Source organism: Nycticebus coucang, chromosome X (assembly GCF_027406575.1).
Source record: "Nycticebus coucang isolate mNycCou1 chromosome X, mNycCou1.pri, whole genome shotgun sequence".
Taxonomy (NCBI): domain Eukaryota; kingdom Metazoa; phylum Chordata; class Mammalia; order Primates; family Lorisidae; genus Nycticebus; species Nycticebus coucang.
Genome location: NC_069804.1, coordinates 113,539,800 through 113,554,045, shown reverse-complemented (window position 1 = coordinate 113,554,045; position 14,246 = coordinate 113,539,800). Strand labels below are relative to the sequence as shown.

Below are 14,246 nucleotides of genomic sequence, written 5' to 3'. Positions count from 1 at the left end.
GTATAAGCAAGAGAAGAACCAGTGATCCCATCACAAGCTGGGCATGGGACTTGAAGAGAAACTTCTCTGAAGAAGACAGGCACAGGGCCTACAGACATATGAAAAAATGCTCATCATCTTTAATCATCAGAGAAATGCAAATCAAAACTACCTTGAGATACCATCTAACTCCAGTAAGACTAGCCTATATCACAAAATCCCAAGACCAGAGATGTTGGCGTGGATGTGGAGAAAAGGGAACAACTCTACACTGCTGGTGGGAATGCAAATTAATACATTCCTTCTGGAAAAATGTTTGGAGAACACTTAGAGATCTAAAAATAGACCTGCCATTCAACCCTATAATTCCTCTACTAGGTATATACCCAGAAGACCAGAAATCACATTACAACAAAGATATTTGCACCAGAATGTTTATTGCAGCCCAATTCACAATTGCTAAGTCATGGAAAAAGCCCAAGTGCCCATCAATCCACGAATGGATTAATAAACTGAGGTATATGTACACCATGGAATATTATGCAGCCTTAAAGAAAGATGGAGACTTTACCTCTTTTATGTTTACATGGATGGAGCTGGAACATAGTCTTCTTAGTAAAGTATCTCAAGAATGGAAGAAAAAGTATCCAATCCTACTAAGAAACTAATTTTTGGCTTTCATATGAAAGCTATAACCCAGTTATAACCTAAGAATATGGGGAATGGGAAGAGGGAGGGGAGGGAGGAGGATGGGTGAAGGGAGGGTAATAGGTGGGTGATAGGTGTAAACCTGCTGTGCATCTTACAAGGGTACATGTGAAACTTAGTAAATGTAGAATATAATTGTCTTAACACAATAACTAAGAAAATGCCAGGAAGGCTGTATTAACCAGTGTGACGAAACGTGTCAAACTGTTTATAAAACCAATGTATGGTGTCCCATGATTGCATTAATGTATGCAGCTATGATTTAATATTAATAAAAAATTATTAAGAAAGATATAGAAATATACTTAGATGGAAAAATCTGCAAGCCATACTATAGAAAAAAGCTGCATAATAATACATATACTATGGTAACATTTAATAATATAAAAAATGTTTAGAACACTTGGATATGTTTTTAAGTAGGTATTGCATAAAAGTTCTAGAACATGATAATATATTTTACCGCTAGGAAAGTGACTGGGATTGGGGTTCATAGTGAAAAGAGCCTTTAATTGTAATGGTCAATATTTTGAAATCAAACTGTATTAAGATATTATATGACTTGTGGTTTAAAGGACCAATAAATGTCAATCATCTTCCAACCAAGTTCTGAAGAAACTGCATAAAAGCAGTAAAGCAAGGGCGGTGCCTATGGCTCAAAGGGGTAGGGTGCCAGCCCCATATGACGGAGGTAGTAGGTTCAAACCCAGCCCCGGCCAAAAACTGCAAAAAAAGAAAAGGAGTAAAGCAGGTGAGAGATACACATATAACTTTTGTTACTGACAAATCTGACACAGAAAAATTGACTGAGATCTTTGGGCAAGAAGCATTTCTGAAAACAAATACCAAAATTTGTCACACTATACCATCTAATTAAATAAAACCTAGAACGTTTTTCCAGTCTATACTAGAAAAATTATGTTACAGAGAGGCAGAGTAGGACTCAGCCCTCTGTGTGAAAGCCATCTTCCAAAGAGAAAAGAAAGAAGGGCAAGAATAAATAAGGGTAGGGAAAGGAAAAGCAGAAACGTTATTCTAATAAAGATCCCACCACAAGGAAGGAAAAAGTTTTTCCATCAAAAGTGAATAAGGGGTGGCACCTGTGGCTGAAAGGAGTAGGGCGCCGGCCCCATATACCAGAGGTGGCAGGTTCAAACCCGGCCCCGACCAAAAACTGCAAAAAAAAAAAAAAAAAAGAAAAAGTGGATAAGAAGGCTCATCCATCGCCTAAAACGCAATTGTTACGGTACCAGCCACATACACTGAGGGTGGCAGGTTCGTACTCTACCCGGGCCAATGACAACTGCAATAAAAAAATAGCCAGGTGTTGTGGAGGGTGCCTGTAGTCCCAGCTATTTGGGAGGCTGAGGCAAAAAAATTGCTTAAGAGCAAGAGTTGGAGGTTGCTGTGAGCTGTGATACCACAGCATTCTACTGAGGGTTTCATAGTGAGACTCCATCTCAAAATAAATAAATAAATAAATAAAAAGTGGATAAGAAGCATAATTTCCTAAAAAACATGAATATATAAAATTTTTACAAATTAAACTTTTTTTTTTTTTTAGGGACTATGGAGACTCTGGTGTCCTTGAGGACAGAGTTTTAATTGAGCAGTAGAGAAAAAAAACTAGATTGCAATTGTGTGAGGACTCAGTAGAAAATGTGAAAGGAGAAATAATAAATGTAGAAAATGTGATTGTTGTCAGAGTGGAGAGAAAGAGCGTGGTAGCTGGAAAAGTGTGTGAGATTAGTGTTAGGGAAAAGATGCACATATTTTCCCTTCCAATGGGAAAAAATGTGTATACTTTTCATGCAGATGTGAAGAAACCTATAGAAACAGTGGGGTTAAAATACAGAAGAGTAGAGATAATCAGGAAGGGAAAGTTCCTAAGAAGAAGTAAACATTGAATTAAAAGGAGACATAAAGTTTTACAATCAAAGTTGAAGAATTCAAACATTACACTTAGTAACAAATAGAACATCTGGACTCAAGATCATAAAGAAAGAGAAAGTAAACAATGCTACAAACCAACCAGACATAACAAAGGCACATATATAGAACACTACACCAAACAAGAGCAAAAAATATATTCTTCTAAAATGTTGCAATGAACTTTAAAAGACTGAAATAATATGTAATATGCATAAATTTATTGACAATGAAACTAGTAATCAATACTAGCAGGAAAAAATGGAAAATTCACAAATATGTGCATATAAAACAACACAGTTTTTTTTTTTTTTTTTTTTTTAAGACAGAGTCTTACTGTGTCACCCTCGGTAGAGTGCTGGGCGTCATAGCTCACAGAAACCTCAAACTCTTGGGCTGAAGTGATTCTCTTGCCTCAGCCTTCCAAGTAGGTGGGACTACAGGTGCCTGCCACAACACCCAGCTATTTTTTGGTTGCAGTTGTCATTGTTGCTTAGCTGGTTTCTTAGCTGGCCCAGGTTGGGTTCGAACCCACCAGCCTCGGTGTATGTGGCCAGTACCATAACCACTGTGCTATGGGTGCCAAGCCAAACTAACACACTTTTAAACCAATGCATCAAAGAAAAATCTCCAGGAAAATGAGAAAATACTCACAAATGAATGAAAATTAAAATATAACATACCAAAACCTATGGGATGTAGCAAAGGCAGTGATCAGAGAGAAATTTATAGCTGTACACACCTACATTAAAAAGCATGAAAAATCTCAACTCAATTATCTGACTTTAAACCTTGAGGAACTAGAAAAAAATAGCAAACTAAACCAATGACTAACAAAAGGAAGGAAAAAATAAAGATTAGAGTGGAGATAAACTAAATAGAAAATGGAAAAACAGAGAGAATCAATAAAATCAAAAGTTGGTTCTTCAAAAAGATCAACAAAATTGACAATTCTTTGGCTAGGCTGTGAAAGAAGTGGACACAGATAACTAAAATCAGAAATGAAAATGGGAACATTATCACCAACCATACAGAAATTTTAAAAGTTTAAAAGAGAACACTATGAATATCTGTACACCAATAAATTAGATAACCTAGATAAAATCAACAATTTCCTACAAACACACAAATTAACTAAAGTGATTCAAAAAGGAATAGAAAATCTCAACAGATTCATAAATAGTAAACAGATTGAATTAGTAATCAAAACCTTTCCCCCAAAGAGAATTCCAGGACAAGCAGGCTTCATTAAAGAATTCTAACAAATGTGTAAAGAAGAATTAATACTGATCCTTCTCAAACTCTTCCAAAAAATAGGAGAACATTTCCTAAGTAATTCTATAGAACCAACATTTCCCTGATACCACAGCCATATGAAAACATCACAAGGAAAGAATTTTACAAATAAATAAAGATGCAAAAATTCTCAACAAAATACTAGCACACTACATCCAATAGCATATTAAAAGGATTATAAACCATGCCCAAGTGTAATTTATCTAAAAAAGCAAGGGTGGTTAACATAAGTATGTCAACTCATATAGTATTTCAATTGAATCAACCACAATAATCTCCACAAGATAATCTCCACTGATGAAATGTGATATCCTTTAATGATAAAAATATTTATAAAATTAGGCACAGGAAAGAATTTCCTTAACATGTTAAGAGGCATTTATGGAAAAATCACAGCTAATATCATATTGAATAGTAAGACACTGAAAACTTTCACTGGGAAGATGAGGAACAAAACAAGCATTTCTACTTTTACCACTGTTGTATAATATTGTACTGGAAGTTATAACCTGAGCAATCACACAGGAAAAAGAAACAAATGGTATCCAAATAAGAACAAATGAGGAAAATTATTTCTATTTGTAGATGGCATGATCCCACAAATAGAAATTCCAGGAAAATTTGCAAAAAGCTACTATAGTTAATAAATAAATTCAGCAAAATTACATATTACAATATCAACACACAGATACTGGTTATGTTTCTATATACCAGCAATGAATATGTAAAGGAAATTAATAAAACAATTACATTTACAATAATATATAAAAGAATGAAATACCTAGGAATGAATTAATATAAGCAGGTGAATAATTTATACACCTAAAATTAAAAAATGTTGCTAAAAGAAATTAAAGACTCAAATACATGGGAATGTATTCTGTGTTCATGTATCGGAAACTTAGTATCATCAAAATATGCAATATCCTAAAGCAATCTAGATTCAATTCAACCTCTATCAAAATCCTAACGACTATTTTTTTTTTGCATAAGTGGAACAGGTGATTCTAAAATTCACATGGAATGGATAATGATTCAGAATAATGAAAATAATCTTGAAGCAGAACAAAGTTAGAGCACTGATACTTCCTGATTTCAAAACTTACTACACGGTGACTGTAATCAAAGCACAACAGTACTTGATAAGACACAGAGGACTAGTTCCATTCCTCTACCTATGGATATCTAGGTTTCCCAGGACAACACAAAAAGGATTGTAGACTTAAATGTAACTATGAAACTACTAAGAAAAAACATAAGGCAAACAGTTTAGGACATTGGTCTGGGCAAAAATTTTATGCATAAGGCCTCAAAGGCACAGACAACAAAAGCAAAATGGACAAATGGAATTATATCAAACTAAAAAGCTTCTGTACATTCTGTACAACAAAGGAAATAGTCAATAGAATGAAGAGAAAACCTGCAGAATTGGAGAAAATATTTGCAAACTATTCATCTGAGAAGGGATTAATATTCAAAATATACAGTCATATGTTGTTGTGTAACAACAGGGATACTTTCTAAGAAATTCATTTTCAGGTAAATTCATTATTGTGAGAACATCATAAAGTATACTTATACAAACCTAGATGGTATAGCCTACTATACACCTAGGACATGTAGTATAGACTATTGCTTCTAGGCTACAAACTTGTCAGCATGTGACTGTACTGAAAACTGTAGGCAAGTGTAACACAATGGTAAAAACATGAATCTCTAAACACATAAAAAGAACAGTAAAAATACAGTATTATAATGTTAAGGAGCCACCCTCATATTTGAAGTTCATGATTGACTAAAACATTGTTATATAGCACATGACTGTACAAGGAACTCATACAACTCAACATCAAAAGAACCAAATAATCTGATCTAAAAATAGGCAAATGATCTGAATAGACATACCTCAAAAGAAGACATACAAATGGCCAACCAGCATATGAAGAAAAATCCTCAACATTACTAATTATCATAAAAATGCAAATCAAAACCACAATGAGATATCATCTCACCCCAGTTAGAATGATTATTATAAAAAAATGCTTAGAAAGGATCTAAAGAAAAGGGAACTCTTACACTGTTGATAATAGGACTGTAACTAGCCATTGTGGAAAACAGTATGCGGATTCTTCATAAAATTAAAAATAGAACTACCATATAATCCAGCAATCCTACTGCTGTGGATATATCCAAAGAAAAATAAATCACTATGCCAAAGAGATATCTATACTCCCATATTTATTGCAGCACTATACACAATAGCCAGGATATGGAATCAACCTAAATGCCCATCAACAGATGAGTGGATAAAGAAAATGTGACATATATACATAATGGAATACTATTCAGCTATAAAAAGAATGTAATTTTGTCATTTGTGACAATATGAGTAAGCCTTGAAGACATTTTTTAAAGTGAAATAATGCAGGAACAGAAAGAAAAATACCACATGTCCTCATCCATATGTGGAAGCTAAAAAGTTAATTTTATAGAAGTAGAAATTAGAATGGTGGTTACTAAAGTCTGGTAATGGAGGGGTAACGGAAGAATAAGTTCCAGTGCCTTATAACATCGTAGGGTAACTACAGTTAACAATAATTTATTGTGTATTTTCAAATAGCTAGAAGACAGAATTTTGAATATTGCCAAAACAAAGACATGATAGACACAAGGTGGTAGATATGCTAATTACTTGATTTGATCATTACACATTGTATCAATGAATTGAAATATCATACTATACCCCATATATATGTACAGTTATTATATGTCAATTAGAAACTTAAAAAACACTGAAGTACTGGCATAAAAAACGTTGAGACAAATGTAATAGAATTGAGAGTTCAGAAATAAATACACAAGTCCAAGGCCAATTGATTTTGACAATGGTATCAAGTCCATTCAATAGGGAAAGAATAGACTCTTCAACAAATGGTGCTGGAACAACTGGATTTCCATATTATGCAAAAGAATAGATCCCTTACTCATACTATATGTAATAATTAACTCAAAATGGATCAACAACCTAAATGTAAGTTAAAACTATAAAATTCTCAGAAGAAAATAGGGATAAATCTCTTCTTGACCTTCAATTTAACAATGAGTTCTTAGATATGACACCAAATGTACCATTAACAAAAGAAAAAAGAACAGATGAACTGGACTTCATTGAAATAAAAGAAAAAAAACTTTTGCATATTAAAAGACATCATTAAAAGTGAACAAACAACCTACAGATTAGAAAAAATATTTGCAAAAACATATAGCTAATAAGGGCCTTGAATCCAGAATATGTGAAAAATTCATACAATGCAATAAAAAACAAACCCAATTAAAAAATGGGCAAACACCTTGAATATACTTACTCCAAAGAAGATATGCAAATAGCCAATAAGTATATGAAGAGTTGCTCAATATTATAAGTCATTAGAGAAACTCAAATTAAAACCACTTCACACTTACTAAGACAGCTATTTTAAAAATAATGGAAAATCCCAAGTATAGACAAGAAGTAGATAAGTTAGAACCCTTGAGTATTGTTGATGGAAATGTAAAATGGTATAGTCACTGTGGAAAACAGTTTGGTAATTCCACAAAAAGCTAAACATACCATATAGCCAAGCAATTCTACTTTTAGGTATATACTCAAAAGAATTGAAATCAGGGACTCAAACAGATGCTTGTTCAACAATGTTCACTGCAGAATTATTCATAACAGCCAAAAGGTAGAAACAACCTAATTGTCTATTAACAAATGACACATATCTAGAAACAATCTGGGAGATGACTCTACCCCTAAAATTCCCACTCAAAGAGAGACCATCAACATCTTGCTTTGACACAAATACATACATACTCCACACTCACCCTTCTCTTTAGCTGATGTTGGAAAATTCCATAGCCATCAACTGATTAAGTGTGTGCTCCACAGGGCATTTGAAACACAATATTTCCAAAGGGTCTGGTCCGACTGTATTGTGAAGATCTCCAACACTGATAACAGTACCCACAGCTGGTATTACAGGCTAGGGGAGTTCTGTGGATTAAAAAATAAGTTATAAAGAACTTCAAAAATCATCTAAATTGAAGGAAAAACCTACCCTGTTTTTTTTTCCCTCTTAATACACAAAATGTAGCCACTTGTTCTTCATTTTAATTCCTGTATTTGGGAAAGATAGATTCACAACTGATCTTAACAGAAATAAACTAGGGATAATGGTTAAAACTAGGGGTACATTACATCATGTTGATATTTTCCAGTTCAGGCTTTCCTTTAAATGCACAAAAAGTTAGGAGACAGAGGAAGATCAACAGAAAGACCAGCATTGGTACACTAATCCTAATAATCTGTATTTCCACATTCTAGGCAGTACATTAACAGCAAAAGAGGAAGGGAAGGGCCAGGAACAGTGGCTCGTGCCTGTAATCCTAGCACTCTGGGAGACTGAGGCAGGTGGACTGCTTGAGCTCAGGAGTTTGAGACTAGCCAGAGCAAGAGCAAGACCCTGTCTCTACTAAAAATAGCTTGTTGTGGTCGTGGGTGATCATAGTCCCAGCTACTCGAGAGGCTGAGGCAAGAGGATCTGTTGAGCCCAAGAGTTTCAGGTTGCTGTGACCTATGACACCACAGCACTCTACCCAAGGCAACAGAGTGAAACTCTGTCCCAAAACAAACACACACACACACACACACACACACAAAGGAGGTAGAGAATAGGAGATGCAGAAGTCACCCCGAATCCCAATCTATACATTGTCATTTTATATACAAACACTTGTCCACAATCTAGATTTTGTTAAGTATAGTACTGACAATATGCCTTCAGCTAGGTAAACTATACAAATAAAATAGTGGGATTATAGGAATTAATTTCTTCCTACTACACACTCCTACAGAACTTTGGTATCCTGTGGCTGAGACATACACAGAGCTGAGCTCTGACCAAAAAGGATTAGCACAAATAAGGGACGGGCACCAACGACAATTACAAATAACCAAGTCCATAAAACAAAAGCAGAAATCAAAAATCAAAGGTGAGTCAACAGTCACCAAGGCAGGACAGATGAGTTTATGAAGAAGTTTCTGCAGATGATCCCCAGCAAGACCCTCCTCTGAGGCCCAGAACTGCAGGGCAAGAGAATCTCAAATGAAGCACTAAATTTGATACCCCTGGCTAGGCGCTATTAAGGGCACAGTGGAATTCAATCCCTTTAGAACCAGACCAGCCATGCAGCTGTGCATAGATTTGCTGAACAGAAGAAGCAGGAATCCTCTTGGGGGATTAAAAAGTTAAAGGCATCCTGATAAACATCCTATGTGAAAGGCTGAACTCAAGTGCTGGAACTCAGACTGGAATGAAAGCATCTATGCTTCCTTCCTCCTGAGCTGCCTCCTCACCTCCTTCTCCAGAGGTGCCCATACAGGGCTTCATTCCTCACTTGAAGCCTATCAGTTAGAACCCACAGATAGCTAGTAGCACAGTCCTGTTTTCTTGCATACAAAGTTATTCTACTCCTTGCACATGTTGAAACAAAAGAATCTGTCACTGTGAACTCATTTTGTTTGTGCCCCTCTACAGACACACAGACGGTGCTCCTCATCATCTTTATGTGGTTTGTGCTTTTATACCTCTGAAAAGATTTCAACTGAATAACTAGGACAATGTTTTCACCAGTTTTAGCATGTAACTTTATTAACAATATGTAAATAAAATCTCAAAGGAATACATTTATATCAATATAAAGCATAGACGTATAGCTTACTTAGGATGTATAGGTTCATTATCAGGTCATATTGCAGGAATACTAAAAATATCTCAATGTATATAATATATAGCACAATAACAATCAACAAGTGTTCAAGCTCTCACGATTAATTGGCATCCATAATATTGCCCCTCTCAATCAACACAGAGAACATAAATGCAGAATTTATAATATGCACTGTTTTCATACTGAAACAAGGTTTCAAGGTTCAAGGTTTTATGTTCAAGGTTTTATGAGAACAGATGGTTATTCAGAGTTTGAGTATTAATCGTATGACTTTATCTCTCACCTCAGGATCACTGTGCTCTGCTAAGTCTTGGAGTTTCTGACCAAACTCTTTTGCTTCCTGGAATATGGAAATAAGTTCAGATTTAGTGAACTTATCCTTGGTAAACAGCTTTACCTTTTTTTTGAATTGGAAATTTATATTCTCAAATATTTCAATGATATTAAGAATATTGGCTTTTGACTCATTCTTGTTAAAGAAAGCAACCAATGATGACAATACTTCAGCACTGATTAGTTCTCTTGTATTGGCTTGATTTTTAGACAAACACAGAAACACTTTTAAAGCATAAAACTTGATTTTGACACTTCCCTTGTTTAACAAGATGAGGAAATTTGGAATGTAATTGGCAATCATGTGGTGATCCTCAAAATTTATATTCAGGTTCACTAGTAATTTTAGTCCAGCCAGTTGCTCATGGGAATTCAAGGGGTAAGAAAATATGTCCTTACAAACTTGATCTATGTACGCATCTCCCGCTTTTGGTTCTTCAGAAGACTCAGAGCTATCATCCACTGTCTTTAAATCTCTAGCATGTTCTTTAACACTGGGATTATTGACCAAGTTTTCAATCATAACAGTAATGCCTACATCATGAACTATATCTTGGGTAAATGGATAAGCAGGGCTGATGCCCATTATCATTGTAGCTATTTCATGAATGAAAGGATCCCTGGTTAACTTAAGCAGGGCAACCAGTTTATCAAACTCTTTAGGTTCTAAGCTAAAACTACGTGATTTGCAGCGGCAGGCCTTTGGATTAGGCCCATATTTTTCCCTTTGTCTAATCTGATTTTTGATCTCAGCTAAAGTCTGGAAGTAAGGCCCATTATAAGGTGGGATCTTGGTCAGAGGCCGAATTCCCAACGGAGTTTCAATCAAAGTCTCAATCAGGGTCCAGTCCCCTTCTGGAGGCAAGAACTCTTCCCCTCCCTCAATGGGGACTAGGACAATATACCTGGCCCTTGACCATGCAATTGCCTTTTGTTTAGTAGTAAGTTTGGGTTTCTGTGTAGGTTTGGGCTTGGGCTTGGGCTTGGACTTGGGCTTTTCCTGTATCTTAGGTAGGGGCTTGTAAACTTGAGGAGGGATCTCTTCTTCAGGCCAGAACCAGGACCCTACACTAGGCTCTTCTCCATTCCAAAACCAAGAGCAAACATTTTCTTCATCCTCATCACTGAATTTTACTCTAGTACCAGCTTTATCCCCAGCCCCACCCTTGATGTTGGCCCCTTCCCTTGACTCAGGTTTGGGCCCAATATTGGCCTTATCATCAGCGATATTTGCCTCATTGCCAGCACCAACCCTGACTTCAGGGGTTATGGCACTGACCCTAGACACAGGCATAGCCTTTGACTTGTTTGGGGGCACTTGGTTTGGGGCATTTGCCAGGGGTTTTGTCTTAGTCTCAGCCATGGCTCTAGTCTTAGTCATATCTTCCATCTTGTTTACTTCCTTTGTCACAGCCACAGCCTCAGTGTAGATCACTGTCTGTGTCCTGGCTATTCCTCCATCGCCAGCCTTGACCTGGGTCACCGATTCTGTTTTCAGTTCTGCCTCAGCCACTGCCTTGGCCTGGGTCTCAGCCTTCACTCTAGCATTGGAAGAGCCACTGATTCCAGCTTTCAGACCAGCCTCAGCCTCTCCTCTAGTTCTTTCCCTATCCTTGGAGCCAACCATGGTCCAAGTTTAAGGCAAGGCCAAGTTATGTATCCCCACCCCCATCACAGCCTTGACTGAAGGTCTGTCCCAGGTTGGTGTTTTCATAAAAAGTCCAGTAGTCACTCAGTCCCCTTTCCAACTACAGGCTCTGCCAGTGATATAGACAACATGCAGAGGAAGTTCACTCAAAGTAGGGAAGGATGGCTGTGCCTGGGCGCAGCCCTGTGGAGGGTGGTGGTCTTCAGCCACTCCAAGGCCACCAGATCTGCCACTGAAGTTGGACCTAGGGGTGGAGGAAGGAAATGGGGCTTTGAGTCTCTTCCAATTTTTTCTCTATATGCTGATTAGCACACAGAGACAAGAGAGTATGGAGATTCTGTGGTAGGTGGGACAGGCAGATAATTAGCAGAATCTCTCTCCCTTCATTTCACCCACTCCTACACCTTCAAATGCTACCAGTCTCCTTTCTAGGCACCAAACAAGAACATGACAGGTAGGAAAGCTTCATGGGAGTAAGAGAGGCTGAGGAATCCTTAGACTGGCTCTTGACCCCTGCTGGAGCCAAGTAAATCTCCACCATCTCCTCCTACAGATCTACCCAGACAGTCCCCACACTCATACCAACCTGCACTGATCTGGAGTAATTTTCTCCTCCTCTCCTTCATTCCAATGGTGATAAACCCTACAGAAGACCTACAGCCATACCTATGGACAAATAAACAAATTGGAAAATATGGAAACTGATCTCTTAGTGGACAGACCTTGGTCTCTGGTCCATATTCTTGCCTTTCCAGATACAGTTTGTCAGTGTCTTCCTCCTCATGGTTTCCTCCCTCTATTGCCATGTTTCAGGGTTGCTCCTCCTCCTTCCTATTGCCCACCACTTTCCTTTTCAGTGATTGCCCTGGCATTTCCCTAGTTCAAAATTAGACTAGGGTGAAGTAAGAGAGCAGGACAAGCAAGTAGGGAGTAGGAAAAGCAGGTTTTAGCATTTCATACCAAGTCTCCCAGCTAAATCAAGAGTGAGGGTAAGAGCAGACAATGATTATTGCTAAGCTGACAAAAAAAAAAATGTTGAAAAAAAAAAAGATGTGGAATTATTTAGTCTCAGTCACCTCCTGTGCCTGTACCCTCATATCAACCTTAACAGATACAGGGCAATTTTCTTTCTTTTTTTTTTTTTTTTTTTTGGTAGAGACAGAGTCTCACTTCATGGCCCTCGGTAGAGTGCCATGGCATCACACAGCTCACAGCAACCTCCAACTCCTGGGCTTAAGCGATTCTCTTGCCTCAGCCTCCCGAGCAGCTGGGACCACAGGCGTCCGCCACAACGCCCAGCCACTTTTTTGGTTGCAGTTCAGCCAGGGCTGGGTTTGAACCCGCCATCCTCGGTATATGGGGCTGGCGCCCCACCGACTGAGCCACAGGTGCCACCCAGATACAGGGCAATTTTCTCTTCTTCATTATTTCCTAGCTTCAAGTTAGGCATACAGATCTACCCACAAAGATTCACCAACACAGAGATCAATCAATGGAGATACAGGGCGGCACCTGTAGCTCAGTCGGCAGGGCTCCGGCCACATACACCTAGGGTGGCAGGTTCGAACCCACCATGGGCCTAAGCAACAATGACAACTGCAACCAAAAAATAGCCAGATGTTGTGGCGGGCAACTGTAGTCCCAGCTACTTGGGAGGCTGAGGCAAGAGAATCACTTAAGCCCAAGAATTTGAGGTTGCTGTGAGCTGTGATGCCATAGCACTCTACCCAGGGCAACAGCTTGAGACTTTGTCTCAAATAAATAAATTAATTAATGGAGGTACAGGAAACAGTTGAGACTAAGTCCTTTGTAGAGACCAGCACCAAGGGCAGTAATCCTTTCTAAATACAGATCACTGCTTGGCAAACATTTCCTAACTCCGTTCTTCACCTAATCCTAAGTCTCCAAGCTCCTATGCTTCATACCAAAGACTGGAAATTTCCCTACAGAAGCAACTCAAACATCCCTACAAAGTAGTAGTAATGTTAGCAGGGATGAAATGCCCAAACCACAGAGGCTGGGGAAACAATGAAAAGTATCATTTCCAAATTTCATCTAGGTTCTTATGTTTCCTTCCTCTCCCCCAAAACCTGTCATTTTCTGTAGCATAATGGGGGTAAGGGAGATGGGGTTTGGAAAGCTTGCAGTAAGGAGATCTGAAGGTTCCCCTACCTCTAGCAACTCTAATCTTAACCATCAACCACCTTTCAGCACTGTCATCTGTACAAAAACCAAGCTAATTTTCTTTTCCTTCCCCACTCCCCTTGAGGTATGCTGCCCCCTACAGATCATGAGAGAAATAAGTAGTACTGCAAATTTAGGAACAAATCTCTATATACACAGAGTAGATAGAACCTTTGTAAATTGACAACCCAAGTGACTGTAACAAACTAGTCAACATACAGAGGCGGCCAATATAAGGAAGTAGGCCAACTGTACTCATAGGCACATGTGCATGTCCAGTGTATAAAAATTAGGTCAACTTAAGGAGGTGGTCAATGTAGGGAGTTCAACTATGGAGGGTATACTATATGTAAATGTATGATAGATACACACCCAAATACTAAATGAAAAGACAGTG

The 14,246-nt window shown here is 37.8% G+C and overlaps 3 protein-coding genes across 3 annotated transcripts in view; all 3 read right to left on the bottom strand.

Annotated features, from left to right (window-relative positions):
* GPRASP1 (G protein-coupled receptor associated sorting protein 1) overlaps window positions 1-7,904 on the bottom strand; it is a 57,927-nt gene extending 50,023 nt beyond the window's left edge. Inside the window, exon 1 of the mRNA XM_053579516.1 lies at window positions 7,780-7,904. The gene's annotated coding sequence lies outside the window, so the exon portion shown is untranslated. The remainder of the gene's footprint in view (window positions 1-7,779) is intronic.
* GPRASP2 (G protein-coupled receptor associated sorting protein 2) overlaps window positions 1-7,913 on the bottom strand; it is a 178,489-nt gene extending 170,576 nt beyond the window's left edge. Inside the window, exon 1 of the mRNA XM_053579520.1 lies at window positions 7,780-7,913. The gene's annotated coding sequence lies outside the window, so the exon portion shown is untranslated. The remainder of the gene's footprint in view (window positions 1-7,779) is intronic.
* Window positions 7,914-9,577: 1,664 nt separating this feature from the next.
* On the bottom strand, window positions 9,578-11,644 carry ARMCX5 (armadillo repeat containing X-linked 5). The gene is made up of 2 exons (XM_053579522.1): window positions 11,182-11,644; window positions 9,578-11,151 (listed from the first exon to the last, which is right to left on the bottom strand). Exons 1-2 carry the CDS (start codon window positions 11,642-11,644, stop codon window positions 9,929-9,931), a joined length of 1,686 nt encoding a protein of 561 aa, XP_053435497.1. The 3' UTR covers window positions 9,578-9,928.
* Window positions 11,645-14,246: the final 2,602 nt, after the last annotated feature.